Genomic DNA, 22007 nt, shown 5'->3' with positions numbered 1-22007 from the left:
CTCCCAATGTAATTTTGAGACCTGCAGAGCTTTCCACGGGTAACAATTCTGTCCAAACCTCGAGACTTGACCAAAGTCGAACATGGTTTCTAACAACTTAATGCCATGCCCCTAGGAGGACTCTAGCCCCCCATGGAAACCCAGCTCCTCATTAAAATGCCCGATTTAGAAAGTTCAACTGCCAAGAGAATTTATTCTGTTCTAGCCAACCCTGATGATGGATTTCTGACCTCTCTTTCTTAGAGCATTTATTAGAAAGAGCTTAGAATTTTCTCTTATGACTTAGAAGTGTCCTTCTCAAGGACCTGAGAGTCATTACTTTGAAATGTAATCATCAGGAAGGATAGGGCCACTGTCTCTCAGCGTCTGTGGGAGGATAGAATCCTAACTACAAAAATTGCCAGCTAGCAGACACAGCTGGCTCAATCACAATCACACTGGCTAACTCTTTGTAATTTTTCACTTCTCTGACTCTAATGAGCCCCCATTCTCTCCACTCCCTTATTCTCCCTTTAAAACCTCTAATCACCTCTGCACCAATTGGAATGGAGCTCTGCTCTTTCCCCTATTGTCAGTAGTTTCTGGATAAAACCTGTTTTCCCTGCTTTAACTAATGTCTGGCTGTGTAAGAACTGCCATTCCATTTTTTAAATCATTTCCCTTTATTTTTTTTAAGCACTTATGCACCTACTCACAAATATATTGTCTTGCCTATTTTTACCACCAAATATAAATGAAACCATACTATACCTATCCTTCTGCAATCTCTCGTTCATTTAACATGTTTTTCAGATTTATTCATACTGTTACCTGCTTCTCTACTTCATCAGTGTTGGTTCTACGGCTTGCAAAAGCATTTCCCTACGTCCATCCTCCCGAGCCTGTGCACACCAGGAATGGTCAAGGGGAGACAAGAGGCTAGTGCTTTGATGGTGTGTGTGGTGGTGGTAGTGATGTGGACCGAGCTTGGATGTGGAGGCCAAAGTGCCCGTAGATGTGGAGCAAACAAGAAGTACGGTGGGTAGAGAAGAAACGTGGCAGCTCGGTTTGGAACTCCAAGGTTTCTAGAAATCTAAACTTGGATTTGACCTTCCAGGTTATTAGGAAGATTGTGTGTGTGTGTGTGTGTGTGTGTGTGTGTGTGTGTATACACACACACGATACACACACGCATATATATATATATATATATATATATATATATATATATAAAGGCGGGAGGTTGGAGCATATTTCCTTTACTTTTTAGCGCCTTTTTCCCCCCCAAACAACTTTCAAGCGTTCAGAAAAAGTAGGGGACTTCCATTTGTGCTTCTGACCGCGCCCCACAAATAGGGGTGGGCGGTGACCTTTCCTCACATCCAACTGTTTCCTCAAATCCAGTTGTTAGTGGGAAATGACTGAAATGTGGCTATCCTCCTACTCCCACCTTCCCTATGGAATTCCCCCCTCTCCTACTCTCTCCATTAGTTAGGACTGATTTTAAGTACGACGCCAAGATGCAATGAAGAAGCCAAACGGACGCTAAGAAACGACGCTCACAAGGACCTTTTACCAGGTCACGCGCCCTCATCAAGCTCCGCCCACTCCATCCGCCCAGTCCCCGCGGCATGCTGGGACATGTAGTCTTTGAAGGGGCAGCTGCTTTGGCCGAGTCTCCTCCCCCAAGCTGCCTTTCGCCGTCGGGACGTCGGGACGTCGCGTTGCTCCCGTCTCTTGCCTCCTCCCTCTTTCTTTTCCTCTCCAGAAGCTCACTCCCATACTTCCGAGAACCTTTTACGACATTGGGTCTCAGAGTCGGTCCGGGCGCCAGGTCCACTTTTCGGCAAAGTGACGTGGACGTCAACAGCAATGGCGGAAGGAGAAGAGGTCCTGCCACAGCCAACGTCGAGCGGTGACGGCTGGTGAGTGAAAGCCTAGGGCTGATTCTTTCTGCTTCTCTATTCTTTCTTCTCACCATCCTGCCTGTCCCTGAGGCACCAGCAGGTTCCGACCTGGAACGGGAAGACCCGTCCTGGGCAAAGTCCAGCGCCCTGCCCCGCCCCCTCTGCTGGCCAGCTCCTCTCAGCCGGCTCCATCAAATCGAAGGGTCTAAGGCCGGACTCCAAATGATAGGAGTGTCGTCCAGGTATTGGGCCCCAGTGAGGTCCTCCTGTTTCGTTCACCGGTTTCTAAAACGTGCTGGAGAGGGTGGCTTTAGGGCTGGGTTTGGCAGAAGTCCCTGGCCCCGGGCGTTAGAGTAGGTTGGTAGGGAACGAAGTTAGAGCTGAGGCACTAGAATATCATTTGAAGAAGACACTTGAAATTACCACCGCAACGTTTGCCGGAGAGGTTGAGAGATACACCCAGGGAGGATCCCTCCCACAGAGCTGAGATATTTTTTATATTCTAGTTTTTATTTCTCATTTTGCGTTTCAACCGTTTCTACCGTTCGTCTCACACAAGTCGACTTTTTTTTTCCTGTCTCCTTCTTTCTACCGCTCAGTCTACACAGCTTTTGGACGTTTTGTGGATATTGCTCTTGCTGCTCCCAAGCCTTTGCATGCTTACCTGACTTATACTCGGAGCTGTGGAGGGGGCGGGGACCTCCAATAATTTTTTGGTAGACTTTAGTCATTTAGTGTCGTTAATCTTTGGGAAAGGCTCCTACTTTTGAAATAGTTAATCTTTACAATACATTTTTAAGACAAAAATATATGGAACCTTTAGAAGCTTGTTGAGTTTGTATATTTAACCTAAGTATATCGACCACATGCATTAGTTTTAGATTTGCTCTTTCATCATCTGACATGTATGTAGCTCATGTAATAAGTTGTTTGCCTAAAAATAATACAGGACATTTTACACATGGACCTTAATACTTGAGAAAAAAATGAAAATCATTGAAAGGGATAGATAATATAATAGTTGAGAAAATCAGCTCTCAGCAGATGTCTGGCATCACCTAAGTTCATGCATGTACTCTCCAAGGTGTAGTAGGAAAACTCACTGGTGACCTAGATGGAGTTTCTTTTCTCAATTTGCTTATGTTGGAGCTGTGACAGGTAAACTCAGTAACAAGGTAAAATTGATCCATTTCTTTGGGAATGTGAAGGTGTTATGGGATTTCAGGGGACAGAAACCACTTCCACTTGCAGTCATTAGAGAAGGCTTCATGGAAGCAAAGGTGTTTGAATTAGGCCTTGAAGAATCAATAGGTTTTAGACTAGTGCTGTCACTAGAAATATAACGTGTATGTAATTTAAAATTTTCTTTTTTCCCCCTAAGATTTTTATTTATTTTTGTAATTTTTTTAAAAATTTATTTTTGAGACAGAGAGAGACAGAGCATGAGCAGGGGAGGGGCAGAGAGAGAGGGAGACATAGAATCCCAAGCAGGCTCCAGGCTCTGAGCTGTCAGCACAGACCCCAACGCAGGGCTCAAACTCACGGACTGTGAGATCATGATCTGAGCTGAAGTCGGACGCTTAACCCACTGAGCCACCCAGGCGCCCCTTCCCTAGGATTTTTAAAGTAATTTCTACACCCAACATAGGGCTCGAACTCACACTCCCCAGATCAAGAGTTGCATGCTCCATTGACGGAGCCAGCCAGGTGCCCCTGAAGTGTAAAATTTTCTAGTAGCCACATTAAAAACTAAAAAGAAACAGTTTAAATTCTTTGATTTATATCTGAAACATTATTTTAACATAGGATTGTTCAAAAAAAGCCAGTTAGATAGTTTTACATCTTTTTTTTATACGAAGACTTCAAACTTTCACGTGTTCCTTACCTTTACCCTACATCTCATTTGGATCTAGCCACATTTCAAATGTTAAATAGCCACACATGGCTAGTGGCTAACATGTTGGATAGTGCATTCAGATTAACAGATGGGAAAGGCCTTTGAATGGAGTAATAGCATGACCATGACTTGGGCAAGAAAATGAAATGATTGTTTGAAGAGTAATGACTAGCACTTCATGAAAGTGGCTGTCTTGAAAGTGTGTATTGGGGGCGCCTGGGTGGCTCGGTCGGTTAAGCATCCGACTTCGGCTCAGGTCACGATCTCGCGGTCCGTGAGTTCGAGCCCCGCGTCGGGCTCTGTGCTGACGGCTCGGAGCCTGGAGCCTGTTTCCGATTCTGTGTCTCCCTCTCTCTGACCCTCCCCCATTCATGCTCTGTCTCTCTCTGTCCCAAAAATAAATAAACGTTAAAAAAAAAAATTAAAAAAAAAAAAAAAGAAAGTGTGTATTGTATCTAACTGGCTCTGATCAGCTTATTGGAGGTCATGAGGAGAAGTGTTTCTAGAGTTAAGGTATCTTTGAGGAGTTCTTAGGATTGTGAACAGGAGTCTGTTCACAGAGGCAAGGAACATGGAATTAATGGTTGTTAAAGGGTAGCATTTGTTCTCTTCTAGGGTTGCTCTGTCTTTTGTGTGACTTTCTATTTTTGTTGTTTTTATTTTCATGAATGGAGGAACCCTGAGGTGTTCAATGATTTCTCCTCTCCTTCTGTTCTCATGTAATCTTTGTCCATTTTCTATGCTCACTGCACTCAGTGGTGCCCTGTAGGAGTGAGTTTGAATGTAGAGAAGACATTGGATTTGGAGCCATAGATTTGGTACAGCCTCTGTTCTAAGACTAGTGAATGGGTTGTTATGGAATGGGAAGGATTTACTCTGTTTTAAAAAAATCATGGGGCGCTTGGGTGGCTCAGTCGGTTGAGCAGCCGACTTCGGCTCAGGTCATGATCTCTTGGTCCGTGAGTTCGAGCCCTGCGTCGGGCTCTGTGCTGACAGCTCAGAGCCTGGAGCCTGTTTCAGATTCTGTGTCTCCCTCTCTCTGACCCTCCCCTGTTCATGCTCTGTCTCTCCCTGTCTCAAAAATAAATAAAACATTAAAAAATTAATTAATTAAAAAGTCATATTTTTATTGTAACTTTTTCAGCTGGAAATGTTTCTGAAATATGTTATATATCCGATTGCCTAACCTGAACTTATCTCAGTTACTTAGAGCCATTCAGTTTACAGATATAAGTGTATAAGAATAAAACTAGGTCCCTGTCCTCAAGGAATTTGTGGTCTAGTTAGAGGAGGCACATTTAAGAAAGTCAGTTACTGTTATACTTCTGTAGTATAGTGAGACCTATCTAGGCAGATAGGGTAGATTGTTGCTATGTTAAATGGACCCAAAAGCCTTCTCTTTTTGAAATTGCTTTTTATTTTATTCCCTGTTTTCTTTCTTTGTTGTTAGTGGTATTTCCCAGTGTTTTGTTTTGTTTTTTTTTAATCTGTGAAGCTGGGTAGCTGACCACATTAAAATTATGTATCAATTTGCAAAAAGGCTCGGGGTGGGGACTGAAGATCTTGAAAGTATGAGATGACACTTATTTACTGATCTTCAGTTATGTTCTAGGTTAGGCTTCTCAAAATTTAAATGTGCATTGGAATTACCTGAGGATCTTGTTAAAATGTAGATTCTGATTCAGTACATTTGCTTGGGACCTGAAATTCTGTATTTCTTTTTTTTTTTTTTAATGATTTTTATATTTATTTTTTAATTTACATCCAAATTAGTTAGCCTATAGTGCAACAATGATTTCAAGAGTAGATTCCTTAGTATCCCTTACCCATTTAGCCCATCCCCCCTCCCACAACCCCTCCAGTAACCCTCTGTTTGTTGTTCATATTTATGAGTCTCTTCTGTTTTGTCCCCCTCCCTGTTTTTATATTCTTTTTGTTTCCCTTCCCTTATGTTCATCTGTTTTGTCTCTTAAAGTCCTCATATGAGTGAAGTCATATGATATTTTTCTTTCTCTGACTGACTAATTTTGCTTAGCTTAATACCCTCCAGTTCCATCCACATAGTCGCAAATGGCAAGATTTCATTATCTTTGATTGCTGATTAATACTCCATTGTATATATATACCACATCTTCTTTATCCATTCATCCATCGATGGACATTTGGGCTCTTTCCATACTTTGGCTATTGTTGGTAGTGCTGCTATAAACATGGGGGTGCATGTGCCTCTTCAAAACAGCATACCTGTATCCCTTGGATAAATATCTGGTAGTGCAATTGCTAGGTCGTAGGGTAGTTCTATTTTTAGTTTTTTGAGGAACCTCCATACTGTTTTCCAGAGTGGCTGCACCAGCTTGCATCCCCAGAGATTCTGTATTTCTGACTGACTAGCTTCTAGGTTATGGCAATTCTGCTGGTTCATGGACCACATTCTTCAGTAAGGTTCTGGATGATGTGCAACTCAAAATGAGTTGGCCAGAGGAATGTATCTCTATATGTTATATAATCTGTTATATTTTGTCACCTAACACATTATGCTATAATTTATTTGATTACATGTTTTATCATTGCTATTTACATAGTGAACTTCTAAAGTGCAGTGGCTGATAGCAGGTGGCTCAGTAAATGTTTATTGTCTGCATGACTTTTGTCAAATCATGTGCAATAACATACCAAGCTGTCATTTCATATACATTTTCTAACTTCATTGTTTTTGTGAACTGTGTAATGCTCTGCTTGTATAATGTTCAACTTTTATGGAAAACCATGGATATCAAAAAATGCTCAGCTCACTTTCTGAAACTGCAGCCACATTAGCTCAGAGCATATGGAGAAATCCTTTAAAAATATTTACAACGAGTTTGAAATTATTTAAATTTAAACAAGCTACAGATTTGTAAAAATTAACCATGTTAAATTTTTATAGTTCAAAGATTGATAATTACTCTTCTCGGTATTGAAGAAATTGGCCTTGGATTTGAACATGTTTCTCATTTTCTGAGGCTTTCTTCCTGACATAATGCTTAAAGATCTAGTCATGATTTAAAAAATGTTTTCTGGGGGTGCCTGGGAGACTCAGTCAGTTAAGTGTCTGACTCTTGAATTTGGTTCAGGTCATGATCTCACAGTTGTATGATTGAGCTCTGCGTCAGACTCTGTGCTGGGAGTGGAGCCTTCTTAAGATATTCTCTCTCTCTCTCTCTCTCTCTCTGTCTCTCTGTCTCTCTGTCTCTCTGTCTCTCTGTCTCTGTCTCTCTCTCCCCTCCACTCACTCTCTTTGAGTGTGCACACACACACATTCTCTCTCTCCCTCTCTCTCTCAAAAATAAGTAAAACATTTTTTTGTATAGATATTAATTTTACAACAACTGTTGGTATTCTGAGTTTGTTTAGTACAATATCCACGTTAAAGTCGTGATTTTAATTTATTGCTAAACTCTTCTTAAAATTATAAAATATCAGTTCATAAAGAAGCTTCTATTCTTAATTTGAAATGTGAATAGAATTGTTTTGAGAATAATAGGGTCTTTTTCAAAGTTTTGTGCACTTTGTATATAGTGCTTTCAGTGCTTCCCATTTCATAGGCATTGAAATATGAGGAAGGATTTAAAGAGTAGGTGATTGCAATTTCAAAAATGATATAATCAATAAAGAAATACATTTAATATGAAAGAGAATGGAACTCATTTAAGGTGAATATTGACAGCTTGTGGTTCTGGGCAGACTAGATACTATCTTACAAAAAATGAAGAGGAAGAAAAACCTCGTCTTGAATTAGGTGTTTGGTTTTTTTTGATGTTTGTTTATTTTTGAGAGAGAGAGAGAGAAATCGCACAAGCGGGGGAGGGGCAGAAAGAGAGAGGGAGACACAAAATCCGAAGCAGGCTCCAGGCTCTGAGTGGTCAGCACAGAGCCTGACGCGGGGCACGAACTCACAAACTGTGAGATCATGACCTGAGCCAAAGTTGGACGCTTCACTGACTGAGGCACCCAGGTGCCCTGAATTAGGTGTTTTTAAATAACAACTATTTGATTTGGTAAGCTGTAAGTATAGTGCAGGAAACAATTAGAAATTAAGAAGACTTAACTTGCTTATACTATTTACATTCATGTTTTTCTTATAATTCAGATTTTACCGGTTTTAAAGGTAATTCCTAAATAATAATTAACTTCTAGGATTTTGCGTCTGTGGGTGTTTTAATATCCACAGGTAAGAGTTAATAATTGGTTTTTGAATGCCAAAAAATGGATCCAATATCATTTAGTTTTACTGTAGAGAGTACAGGTGCCTTCCCCATCTTGGAGGCAACTTAGGTAATGCTGGCACACCAAGTTAAGTGTACTGCAATATGCACACAGCCAACTTCTGTCTCCTGAACAGAGTTGATAAAATATGCTTGGCAAATCATTTCTGGTGCTTATGCTAAACTGTGGATTCTACTTGGTTTAAACCAAAAACAGTGGCTTCCCTCATGTATCAAAAAGCAAAATAGAGTTTAGCAAAGCAGTTATAAGGCATTCAGCTAACATTAACTAAATACTGGTTATATTCAAGCTACTGTGTAGCGTTTTAGGAAAAAACTGAGACAGATTTAAAACCAGAGTTTGCAGTGTTCTGTCTTGCTTGGGCACTTCAATGTTTTCATCTTTTTAGCCATAGTATTCAAATAATATGTGAAGATATCTTCTAAAGATACCTAAACATTGGTGTTTTGGGAAGTTATACACTCTAGCAGAGTAGAATAGGATTATACAGCTTGAAAAGGGACAGTGCTTGAAGTGACTTAGATATTGAGAATTATAAGTGGAAGATAAATCATCAGTTCCTTATGTTAGGCTTACAAGAGAAATTGTTTCTTGTGGAAATGCAAGAGCAGTAAGTTAGGAGTCAATGTTAAGAAACTTATTTCCTGAAGTTTGATGTACATTTGTTTTTAAGAGTCTGTCTAACCTTTGACCCGAGCTGAGAAAATGATCAGTAATTAAATCACTTGTTTCAAGTCTTCTTTCTTTTTCTTGAGGGTTAAAGGAGTTTTTCTTATTCGTAAGCTGACACGGCATTCCATAGTTGGGTGGGAATGCTGTAGTTTGTGTTTTTCTTGGTTTAAAGCAGTTGTTACATAAACTAATTGGTATGGTGATATTTAATAATTTTAGCAAGAAGACATAAGAAAATATTATATGTTTGTGTAGGGCTTTATCTTGTATGTAATGCTTATATATGCTGTCTCATTTGGCTCTTAAGACAATTCTATGAGAAGTGGAAGTTATGGATTATTGTAGTTTTCTTGTTAGAGATGAGAAGACAGGCTTAGGGTGGTCAGGTGACAAACCCAGTTAGTAGAACTTATATCTCTTTAAGCCCTGTGCTCTTTCTAAAGTTGAATGCATATATGTTATGTATTTCACATATAGTTGAACAGACACCTAGAAAGAGCCCAATTAAAAATTTGGTATTCCTATATTCAATCAGTCTTGTGTTTTGAAAGCCACAATATTCCAAGATGTACGTTGTTGAACATATATATTTGTTACCTGTGGCACCTATAAAGCTGTAAGGATATGCATACCTCGTCTGTGTTATATACACAAGAAGGGACAATTCATGATTGATATGGTGGGAAGTGATACAGAACATTATATACTATAGCTTTGCACCTTAGTTTTCATAATGTGTTCTCATAGCCTTGCCAAAAATAGATTAGTTTTTTGAACTTGAAATATTATGGTTATATAGTACACCTAGATAATATATACTTGTGTAATATATGTTGTATATTTAAATGTATTTGTATAATAAATTATATGTTAAATATATATTATTATATAAGTAATATATTACATATATCTAAATCATATATAAAATGGAATTATTATTCATAGTTTGTGAGACTATAGTAGTGCATTTAATTAGAAAACATAAGTAATTATACAGCTTAGTAACTTTATTAGCTCAGTAATTTTTCTGTTGTTTTTATTCAGGGATATTGGAGAAATAAGAAACCTAGTTTTAAAATAACTCTCTGTGGTTACTTTCCCTTTTTGGGAATTTCTAGCCTTTGTTTTGACGTATAAAAGTGACCCATAGAAGAATGTATTTATTTCATATAGGTGTGTAATTAAATACCAGAAATTCTTGAGCTTTGTATTGTAGATTCTATTTACATGTAACCACTGACATGAAAGTAAATGAGACTCTCTTTAGTCAAATAAATTATCATTGATGGTTGGAATCCAGGCTTTAAAAAAATCTGTTATGTATTTCCTTGCCAAATTAATCTTCATTGGTAAAGCACCCTTGGAAAGACTTGCCAAATGATGTAAAGTATTGTCACCTCACTTGTAGTAGTGTTCCTTTATTTTCTAAAATGATAGTTTCCTGTTGGAATGAGCACTGAGTGTTGTATGGAAACCAACTTGACAATAAGTTATATTTAATATATTAAAATAAATAAAATGATGGTTTCAGGGAAAGGAATATTGGTAGTGTTTCTTCTCTCATTACATTTTGGATAAATTTGAAATTTGTGATAGGAACAGGTAATGTGCTGTTTTGTGTTGACTTGTGCTGCTTTCATCCCGTTCTTTCTCTTGGGCAAAGGACATACTCTATTTTCCAAATAAACCACTGCTTCGATTGGGGGAAAATAATCTGGTGCTTTTCTTTGTGCATTGAAAGTGCTGGAAAGTCACCTCATGTGTATAGAAAAGAACAGTATGTTAGGAATTTTTTATTTTGAGGAAGCATGAAAGAGGAAAGGATTTAGAGCACTCTGTAAAGTCAGCTTCTCATTAGTAGAGAAGATGTGCTTCCATTTTGTAAGCAAAGTCTTACAGCAAATGCATTGCAACATTACACATCTAAAGTAAAGTTATGACAAACAGCTTCTTCCTCCTCCTGCTCCTCCTCCCCCTCCCCCTCCCCCTCCTCCTCTTCCTCTTCTTCTTCTTCCTCCTCTTCTTCTTCTTCTTTTTTTTTTTTTTTGGCTGAGGCAAAAATTCCTGAGTTTTTTCTTAGCAAAAGGGGCACACCCCATAGGTACCATTGGTGCAATTTGATCTACATGGATTATGGATCAAAAATAAGTCTGAAGATTTAAAGCATCTGTTCCATTTGTAGTTAATTTTAGTAGTTTACAGAGCAGCGTTCTGTGATCTGTCTCCTTTGCCTGTTGCACAGTGCTAAAATACTGTAGATACATTTTTTGTTTGGCTTATCAAGCATAGAGGACTAAATTTATACTTTCTTTATTTGGCACAAGATCCTGCTTAAACAAATTCTGGAGAGGATTGCATTATTTGATAAGGGAATCTCCTAAAACTGCTTTTGTGGATCTGATCCTGATACAAAGTTTCACTAATTTTTTTAAAGCTGGTGAATGAGATGTTTTTTCCCTTGGCATTCAAATATACAACTTGTTAAAATGCTGTAAAAAGTATGTTGATTCTGACAAAAATCCAGAACTTCAAGATTTCACAGTTACCAGATTGTGCTCTCAGATTGTAAGGCGTTGTGGTCATTTCTTAATGTGTCTCATACTATTTGTTGTTAGAAAGTTTTGATGGGTTGAGATTGGTATTCATTCATTTATTTTTTAATTTTTTTAATGTTTATTTATTTTTGAGAGACAGAGCACGAGCAGGGGAGGAGCAGAGAGGGAGGGAGACAGAATCTGAAACAGGCTCCAGGTTCTGAGCTGTTAGCACAGAGCCTGATGTGGGGCTCAAACTCATGAGCCATGAGATCATGACCTGAGCCGAATTCGGATGCTTAACCGACTGAGCCACCCAGGCGCCCCGAGATTGGTATTTAGAAATAAGTTACATGTGAAGCACCAGGCTGGCTCATTTGGTAGAGCATGTGATTCTTGATCTCAGGGTCATGATTCAAGCCCTGCATAGAGCTTACTTAAAAAAAATAAGTCAGAGAAAGATAAATACCACATGATTTCACTCATATGTTGAATTTAAGAAACAAAACAGATGAACACAGAGGAAGGGAAGGAAAAATAAGATAAAAAAAAAAAGAGAAGGAGGCAAACCATATGAGACTCTTAAATACAGAGAACAAACTGAGGGTTGCTGGAGGGGTGTTGGGTGGGGGGGATGGGCTAAACAGGTGATGAGCATTAAGGAGGGCACTTGTTGGGATGAGCACTGGGTGTTCTATGTAAGTGATGAATCACTAAATTCTACTCCTGAAATCATTATTACACTATATGTAACTAACTTGGATTTAAATACATTAAAAAAATGAAAAAAAAATAAAAAATAAGTTATGCAGTTATAAGTTATGCATACCTTATGGTCACTGAACTTCATCTGTATATCTACTGTACAAGTGAATGTGTAACAAAGTTGTGTTATTTCTATTTCTAACAAATGTCACAAAATATTTAGGAACTAATTAAGGAGTATTGGTATGGTAGTAATTTGTAACCAGTGTGCCAACAATAGCAAAATAAGTTCAGACAAAGCTTTTGATGCTGATGTCTCATGAGCTGGGCATTAAGAAATAACACAAAGTAAGTCATGAAACCACAACTTAATATGTGCAACTTGACACTGTTACACAGTCTGTTGGTGGTCATTTTTGAGTTTTAAGTAACTGATCAGAGGTTTGTGCCAAACAAATTCCAACACACTACACTTCAGAAGGAGCTGCTTTTGATGAGTGGGTTTTAGATAATAGGACTTGTGATAAAGCCTTGGAGTAGCCAGCTAGAATGTAGGCTACATGAAGCATGACTTTTTAAAGAAAAAAAATTTGTTTTCATGTTTATTTTTGAGAGAGAGAAACAGAACATGAGCGAGGGAGGGACAGGGAGAGAGGGAGGCACAGAGTCTGAAGCATGCTACAAGCTTTGAGCTGTCAGCACAGAGCCCAGTGTGGGGCTCAAACCCATGAGTAGTGAGATCATGACCTGAGCCAAAGTCAGACGCTCAACCAACTGAGCCACGCAGGCACCCTGAGAGCAGGACTTTTTGTTCACTGCTAGATCTCCAGTGCCTCACACAGTCGCCAGCAGGTAGTGGTGCTCAATATAATTTATTGAAGGTTTGAAGAAAAGAGTACTTTTGGCAAGGAAGGAAAGAATTCAGAACAAGGGTTAGAGAGAGATATAGGAAAGTTACTGGGAACTGAAGGGGAGTGTTTTAAGGAGAGAATCTAACTTTGCAGATATGTAAAGAGGACAAGGACTGAGATGACTGATGACTTTTTGGAGCAGTTTCAGTAGAGGGATAAAGGGTTTAAGTGAATGGGGAGAGAGTAAGTTAGAGATGAATGACGACTACTGTTTTCAGGAAATTGAATTGTAAAAGGAAGGAGAGAGTTAACTGTTTGCTTTCAAGTTTATTTATTTTGAGAGAGAGAGTGTAAGGAGGGTAGGGGCAGAGAGAGGGAGAGAGAGAGAGAATCCCAACCAGGCCCCTCTCTGTCCGTGTGGAGCCTGATGCAGGGCTCGAACCCATGAACTATGAGATCATGACCCAAGCTGAAACCAACAGTCGGATGCTTAACCACTGAGCCACCCAGGTGCCCCGAGAGATGACTTTTTGAAAGGGAGTAGGTCATGTATAGGGCCTGTTGAATAAACAAATGTGGTGAAAATGTTTGAGGAAAGGAGAATAATCATCACAGGCTATATTGTTCTTTACAGCTGTGAATGCAAGAAGTTCTGAGTCCATTTTATCTCTTGGCTCTGTTTAATAATGCTACTAGACTCAGAAGTTTGAGTAATATCCTATGCAGTAGAAATAGCATGTTTAGGATGTTTACATAGCAGGCTTTGGGTTTTTAATGATTTCCTCAGTAGTGCAGCTTTTAAATTTTTATTTTTATCAAACAATAATATATCTTAGACCATTAAAAAAAATTTTTTTGGCCCCTCAAAAAAAAGGTTTTTTTAAATGTTTATTTTTGAGAGAGAGACAGAGTGTAAAAGGGGGAGAGGCAGAGAGAGAGGGAGACACAGAATTGGAAGTAGGCTGCAGGCTTTGAGCTGTCAGCACAGAGCCTGATGCGGGGCTCGAACTCACAGACCAGACCATGAGATCATGACCTGAGCTGAAGTCAGACACTCAACCAACTGAGCCACCCAAGCATCCCTTATTATTTTTTAAATAGTTTCCCCGTGTGTGTGGGAAAGAGTGGGTGGGGAGTAGGAATAGTGTACTATTTCTTTTGAATATATATGCTGTATGTTAATTTTAAAACTGCCCTTAGTTTTAAACTTTACACTTTACACTGTGGTTAATATGTTGAACATTTTCCATGTCATTAATTGTTTTTCAGCATTTTAAATTGTTGCCTGGTATTCCATCTACTGATTTAAATCAGTTCCTCATTTTAAGAGAGCTACGTTGTTTTCATGGTTATAATAAGCACTGCTTTGAACATGCTTTTAGCTGAATCATTTTACTCATTCTCAATTTTTGTTGACTGAAAGAGTATAAATGTTAAAAAGGAATCCATAAGTATTTAAATTATTCAACACTACAAATATAATCAATACAATATTGATACAAATACAATCAATATTATAAATGTACTCAAGCTTGGGGCACCTGGGTGGCTCAATGGTTAAGCTTCTGACTCTTGACTTCAGCTCAGGTCTTGATCTCATGGTTCGTGGGTTTGAGCCCTGCGTTGAGCTCTGCGTTGACAGTGCAAAGCCTGCTTGGGATTTTCTCTCTCTCTCCTTCTCTCTCTGCCCCTCCCCTGTTCTCTCTGTCTCTCTGTTTCAAAATAAATAAACCTAATATATACATATACGTATGTATATACTAACTAATGCTTTACTGACTAATGCTATGTGCAAAGTAAATGTCCTTCCCATCTCATTTCTCTGAAGTAGCCACCTTTCACAATTTTGTTTCTTTTTCTAATGGATATTGCCATACCCCGGACCCACCTCCGGTCCCTAACAACTACTGTTTTTTTTCTGTCTCTGTGATTTTGACTATTCTAAATACCTCAAGTAAGTACAGTATTTGTGTTTTTGTGACCGGCTTATTTCACTTAGCATAAAGTATGCAAGATTTATCCATGTTGTAGATGTGTCAGAATTTCTTTCCTTTCTGAGACTGAATAATATTCCTCTGTGTGTGTGTGTGTGTGTGTGTGTGTGTGTGTGTGTGTGTGTATCCCATTTCATTTATCCACTGAAGGATATTTGTGTGTGTGTGTGTGTGTGTGTGTGTGTGTATCCCATTTCATTTATCCACTGAAGGATATTTGCGTTCGCTCCACCTTTGGGTACTATGAAAAATGCTGTTATGAATGTGGGTCCACAAATATCTGTTTGAGTCCCTGCTTTTACTTCTTTTGGGTATATAACCAGAAGTGGCATTGCTGGATCATACAGTGTTTTTATATTTTAATTTTGGGGGGAATAGGCATACTGTTTTCCATAGTGGCTACACCATTTTACATTCCCACCAATAGTGCCCAAGGTTTCACTTTTTCCACATTGCCACCAACACTTTTCTTTTTTTTCTTTTCTTTTCTTTTCTTTCTTTCTTTCTTTCTTTCTTTCTTTCTTTCTTTCTTTCTTTTTTTGATAATAGCCATTCTAATAGATGTGAAGTTTTAATCTCCATGTATTTGGGGTTTTTTCTATTTTTTTCTTGTGGTTGATTTCAAGTTTCATTACATTGTGATCTGAAAATATGCATGATATGATCTCAATCTTTTTGTACCTGTTGAGGGCTGTTTTGTAACTCAGTATGTGATCTACTTTGGAGAATGTTCCATATGCACTCTATAAGAGTGTGTATTATGTTGCTTTAGGATGAAATGTTCTGAATATACCTGTTAAGTCCATCTGGTCCAATGTGTCATTCAGAGCCATTGTTTTCTTATTGATTTTCTGCCTAGATAATCTGTCCATTGTTGTGAGTGGAGTATTAAAGTCTCCTGCAATTATTGTATTATTATCAATGTTTGCTTATGTTTGTGACTAATTGATTTTTATATTTGAGTGCTTCTATGTTGGGGGCATAAATATTTATAATTGTTAGCTCTTCTTGATGGATAGACCCCTTAATTATGATTTAATACCTTTCTTCATCTCTTGTTACAGTCTTTATTTTAAAATCTAGTTTGTCTGATACAAATATGGCTACTCTGGCTTTCTTTTGATATCCATTAGCATGATAGATTGTTCTCCATCCCCTCACTTTTTTTTTTAATGTTTATTTATTATTAAGAGACAGAGAGAGACAAAGCATGAGCATGGGAGGGGCAGAGAGAGGAGGAGACACAGAATCCAAAGCAGGCTCCAGGCTCCGAGCTGTCAGCACAGAGTGCAACACAGGTCTCGAACTCATAAACTGCGAGATCACGACCTGAGCCAAAGTTGGATGCTTAACTGACTGAGCCACCCAGCCCTCCCCCCCTTTCAATCTGCAGGTGTCCTTAGGTCTAAAATGAGTCTCCTATAGGCAGCATAGAGATAGATCTTACTTTTTTTTATCCATTCTGATATCTGTGTCTTTTGATTGGGACATTTAATCCATTTACATTCAGAGTGATTATTGAAAGATACAAATTTATTGCCATTGTGTTACCTGTAGATTTCATGTTTGTTTTGATGCCTCTGGTCCTTTGTAGTCTTTGCTGTTTCCACTCACAGAGTCCCCCTTAGGATCTCCTGCAGGGCTAGTTTAGTGATCATGAACTCCTTTAGTTTTTGTTTGTCTGGGAAAGCTTTTATCTCTCCTTCTACTCTGAATGACAGCCTTGCTGGATAAAGGTTTCTTGGCTGCACACTTTTCCTATTCAGCACATTGAATATTTCCTGCCACTCCCTTCTGGCCTGCCAAGTTTCAGTGGGCAGGTCTGCTACTAACCTTATGTGTCTACTCTTGAAGGTTAAGAACCTTTTGTACCTAGCTGCTTTCAGAATTCTCTCTTTATCTATGTATTTTGCCAATTTCATTATGATACGTCATGGTGTTGACCTGTTTTTGTTGATTTGGAAGGGAGTTCACTGTACCTCTTGGATTTGGATGCCTGTTTCCTTCCCCAGATTAGGGAAGTTCTCAGCTATAATTTGTTCAAATAAACCTTCTGCCCCTTTCTCTTGCTCTTCTTCTCCTGGGGCTCCTATGATATGGATATTGTTTCGTTTCATGGAATTACTTAGTTCTCTAATTCTCCTCTCATGATCTAGTAATTTCCTTTCCCTCTTTTTTTCAGCTTCATTATTTTCCATGGTTTTATCTTCTGTTTTACCTATTATCTCCTCTGCTTTTTCCATCCTCACTGTCACTGTATCTAGTTTATTTTGGATCTCAGTTATAACATTTTAAAATTCATCCTGACTAGTTCTTAGGTCTTTGATCTCCACAGCAAGAGTTTCTCTGGTGTCTTCTATGCTTTTTTTCAAGCCCGGTTATTAATCTTATGACTGTTCTTCTAATGTATGTTCACATATATTGTTTATATCTGTTTTGGGTAATGTTCTGCCTTTGATTTCTTCTTGACCTTTCTTCTGGGGAGAATTCCTCCATTTTGTCATTGTGGCTGTTTGTGTCTTTTGTGTGTTTTAAGAGCTTATTATGTGCCTTGCACCTTTGAGTACTACTATATTTAAAAGGAGTCATATGCTGCCTCGGGCCTGGCACTCCAAGAAGTGTTTTTGGCATATGTTGCATGTACTCTTTTGTTGCATTTGGCTGCTCTGTCCCACTGGTCAGTCCTCTGCAGAGCTCCTCCTAGCTTGTAATGGTGCAGTGTTTGGACCTTTAACTAGGTGTGCTTTGATTTGTTGTTGAAGTAACTCTGGGGAAAAAAAGCGGGGGGGGGGAGCCTAATTCCATAAAAAGAAAAATGAAGGGGGAAAAGAAAACCAAATAGAGAATCAAAAAACTATAAGGCTAATTCCAGAGAAAGAGGAAGGAAAATAAAGAAGAAGACAAAAGAGAAAATATGATAAAAGAATAGAATAAAAATGCCTAATCAAAAAATATATATATTATATATAAATAAATTATTATATAAGTAATATAAATATAATTAAATAATTAAAAAGGTATAAAATAAGAATTCATATATATTTATAAATATATATAAATATAAAAATATATATTTATAAATAAATAAATATATATGTATGTATGTATGTATGTATGTATGGTTTGACCATAACAAATCAGAAACTATGAGCCTGATTCCAAAAGAAAAAAAGAAGAAGAGGGAGGAAAGAAGAAGAAAAGGAAAGAAAAAGAAACAGATGTCTGTTGGTGCCTGGGACAGGTGGCTGTGCTGGTCTGGAGGAGAGGCCAGCTGCTTTGGTCAGCCAGTCTTGCTCCAATAAACAGTTACCAGGCACAGAGGGGCGGGGTTTGGTGTAAGCGTGTCCTGCTTCCACTGGGGGCTGCTGTGCTGCTCTCTGAAGTCCCACCATGTTGGTGTTGGGGGGAAAATGGAAACACCCCAATCTTCCTCCCCGGCCCAGGTGTCTCAACCCACGCTGTTCAGGCAGCCCTCAGAATAGCGAGGGCAGTCAGTTTTCCCTGCTCTACAGTTCTACTGCTCCTTTTAGGCACTCAGCTGGGATTCAAAACTTCGAATCTTAAAGGACCCAGCTCTGTGTGGCTCCTCTCCCCTGTTCCAGAGTAGGGCCTCATGGTCTTGATGATAAAAGGCTTTTTGGCTGGTACCCTCAGGGTCTTTTGTCCTTGGGGAGGCAATAAACCCTCTTCCCAGAGCACTCTGGAAGAGGGGACTATTCTCTCCTAGCATGCCCTGAGGTCGCTACACCGGGCTGTGCACTGGGCTGTGCACTTCGGCCGGCTCCCTTCTCCCCAGGAGCGTGTGCTACGGCTCCTGGCTCCGCTCCAGAGAAAGTCAGTCACTTATGAAACCTCCAAATTTCAGCTCCAAAGGCTGTTTGCAAACAAACAAACTAACAAACAAAGAAAACCCTCAAAAAACTGGTACTCTTGTATATCTCTTTCCCCTGTCCAGGGTCCAGAGAGGTTTTTCCTTTTGTGCTAACTGGATACTGCACTTTCTTTTTTTTTTTTTTAATTTTTTTTTCAACGTTTATTTATTTTTTTGGGGACAGAGAGAGACAGAGCATGAACGGGGGAGGGGCAGAGAGAGAGGGAGACACAGAATCGGAAACAGGCTCCAGGCTCTGAGCCATCAGCCCAGAGCCTGACGGGGGGCTCGAACTCACGGACCGCGAGATCGTGACCTGGCTGAAGTCGGACGCTTAACCGACTGCGCCACCCAGGCGCCCCTGGATGCTGCACTTTCACAACCCCTCTTTCTTTCTCTCCCTTTTGTCTCTCCACAGAAAGTGTTCTTTCCCCTCCGTGCCTATGCCATTTTGTCTCCCCCAGTTCACATACACGCACCTTGATTCTGCCAGGCTCTCTCCCTCCAACTGTGGAGATGCTTCTGCCACTCCGAGGTGTGAAGTTTTAATAGAATTGATTTTTAAATTCTTCCAGACCTTCTTAAGAAGAATAAATAATAAATGATGCATATGCATCATACACTTAAGTAGTTTAACTGTTGATACATATTTTCAAAATTAGGAGACAGTCATATAGCTAAAAAGTTAAAACAACTCTAGTGTTTATTAACTGATGAATGGATAAATAAAATGTAGTATAACATGCAGTGGAATATTATTTGGCAATAAAAAACATGTACTGATACATGCTATAACATAGATAGACTTTGAAAACATTATGCTAAGAAACCAGACACAAAGACTGCATAAATAAAATTCCATATATAAACTGTCCAGAATTGGGGCACCTAACTGGCTCAGTTAGGAGAGCATGAGACTCTTGATCTTGAGGTTGTGAATTTGAGCCCCACATTGGGTGTAGAGATTACTTAAAAATAAATAAACTTTAAAAAATAAAATGTCCAGAATAGGTAAGTGTGTAGGGACAGAAAGTAAATCAGTGGTTGCCAGAGGCTGGGAGTAGGGTGGGGAGGAGTGGAGAATGGCTGATAATGGATGTAGAGTTTAAGTGCAGAAAGACACATGTAAAAAAATAAGAGATAAACTAAGCGTTGTTTTCACCTCCTGTTTGGAGTGTGTACAGCTGAAGTTTTAATAAATTTTGAAATTATAGGGAAAAGAAGATTTTTAGAATGTGGTTATGGGCAAAACAATTTAGAAAAAAGTGAAATAAACAGTTTTTTTGTTTCGGTGGCAGATTTTCTCTGACTTTTTGACTTTTAGGAACACAACATAATCCTAGTTGCTTTTAAAAATGATAATTTTGAATGGATTCAATATATTTAGAAAATAATTATGTACAAAAATTTAAATTGAATTTATTAATCCTAGAAGCATTTAGAAATCTGTATTTAATTTGGTAGTGCTTAAAAATTCATGTTCCCCCCCATCATACCCCTTTAACTTGCATTGTGCAAATGCTTCCATATGCTAGAAGTTACTCACCATTTGGTTGAAGAAGAAAAATTCAGTTGCTAGTTTGAATAAACATTAACTTCATATGAACTTAGTCACATTGTTTGCCTTGCTATAATTCTAAAGCAACTTGGGTTACAGTGTTTAGGTGATGTTGCCACAAACCATCAGGTGAGGGGAAATTCTGTTGTTTTATTTAGGCTTTGAAAATGTGTCCTTGATAGGTCATCAACAATAACCTGTAGCGTGGTACTAACAAATAGTATGGTTTTCAATGTCATAGAGTTAGGAAGAGATGCATTTCTGTTACTTGGCAACCCCAAAGCTTTGGATTTGCTTTGTGTTGAACCTTCTAGCAAAGTAGACAGTTACTTATTTTCCAGATTTAACTAGGATAAATGGACAAGACCTATACTTTCCTATTTTAAGAGCTATCTGAATCCCCAGTACGTTTCTACCAACCTTTGGCTTGTGAGGTTAGTAAGAAGCCACCATAATCGAAGATTTATTTATTTATTTATTTATTTATTTATTTATTTATTAATTATGAAATTTGTTGTCAGCTGGTTTCCATGCAACACCCAGTGCTCATTCCAACAGGTGCCCTCCTCAATGCCCATCACCCACTTTCCTCTCCCCCCCCCATCAACCCTCAGTTTATTCTGTTTTTTTTTTTTAATTTTTTTTTTTTCAACGTTTATTTATTTTTTGGGACAGAGAGAGACAGAGCATGAACGGGGGAGGGGCAGAGAGAGAGGGAGACACAGAATCGGAAACAGGCTCCAGGCTCTGAGCCATCAGCCCAGAGCCTGACGCGGGGCTCGAACTCACGGACCGCGAGATCGTGACCTGGCTGAAGTCGGACGCTTAACCGACTGCGCCACCCAGGCGCCCCAGTTTATTCTGTTTTTAAGAGTCTCTTAGGGTTTGCCTCCTTCCCTCTCTGTAACTTTTTTTTTCCCCTTCCCCTCCCCCATGGTCTTCTGTTAAGTTTCTCAGGATCCACATTAGAGTGAAAACATATGGTATCTGTCTTTCTCTGTATGACTTATTCACTTAACATAACACTCTCCAGTTCCATCCACGTTGCTACCAAAGGCCATATTTCATTCTTTCTCATTGCCAAGTAGTATTCCATTGTGTATATAAACCACAACTTCTATACCCATTCATCAGTTGATGGACATTTAGTCTTTTTCCATAATTTGGCTATTGTTGAAAGTGCTGCTATAAACATTGGGGTACAGGTGCCCCTATGCATCAGCACTCCTGTATCCCTTGGGTAAATTCCTAGCAGTGCTATTGCTGGGTTATAGGGTAGATCTATTTTTAATTTTTTGAGGAACCCCCACACTGTTTTCCAAAGTGGCTGCACCAGTTTGCATTCCCACCAACAGTGCAAGAGGGTTCCTGTTTCTCCACATCCTCTCCAGCATCTATAGTATCCTAATTTGTTCATTGTAGCCACTCTGACTTTGAATATTCTCACCTCAAAGAAGATTTAAAAAACCATAAACTCCCCCCCACCATCATATCCTCCCAGACATGTGTCTTGATTTTGAATGTTAGGCATTGCTTGGTCAAAAGTAGAAGGAAACTTGGTTTAGGGGGAAGGAAAGTTCTATTTGAAAGCTAAGTGCCATAGAGTTCCTATCTCTCGATAGGAACTTGACCCTTACGTGAATTATTTAACTTCACTATTTTCAGCTGTTTTGCTACTTTTTACAAGTGCATTTGTAATGTTGAAGGTCTGATAACTGAACTTTTGAATACTTTGTTCAGAAGATAACATTAATTTAGTTTGTGAGAGATGCC

The 22007-nt window shown here is 38.9% G+C and overlaps 1 protein-coding gene across 2 annotated transcripts in view; it reads left to right on the top strand.

Moving 5' to 3' along the window:
* Nucleotides 1-1657: 1657 nt before the first annotated feature.
* The window catches only part of TBC1D23 (TBC1 domain family member 23), a 60755-nt gene continuing 40405 nt past the window's right edge, over nucleotides 1658-22007 (top strand). For both annotated transcript variants that reach the window (XM_047874985.1, XM_047874983.1), the window contains exon 1: nucleotides 1658-1904. In XM_047874985.1, the coding sequence (XP_047730941.1) occupies nucleotides 1852-1904 (53 nt within the window). In that variant the 5' untranslated portion in view covers nucleotides 1658-1851. The remainder of the gene's footprint in view (nucleotides 1905-22007) is intronic.

Source organism: Prionailurus viverrinus, chromosome C2 (assembly GCF_022837055.1).
Source record: "Prionailurus viverrinus isolate Anna chromosome C2, UM_Priviv_1.0, whole genome shotgun sequence".
NCBI classification, from domain to species: domain Eukaryota; kingdom Metazoa; phylum Chordata; class Mammalia; order Carnivora; family Felidae; genus Prionailurus; species Prionailurus viverrinus.
This window is presented reverse-complemented; position numbering and strand designations above follow the sequence as displayed.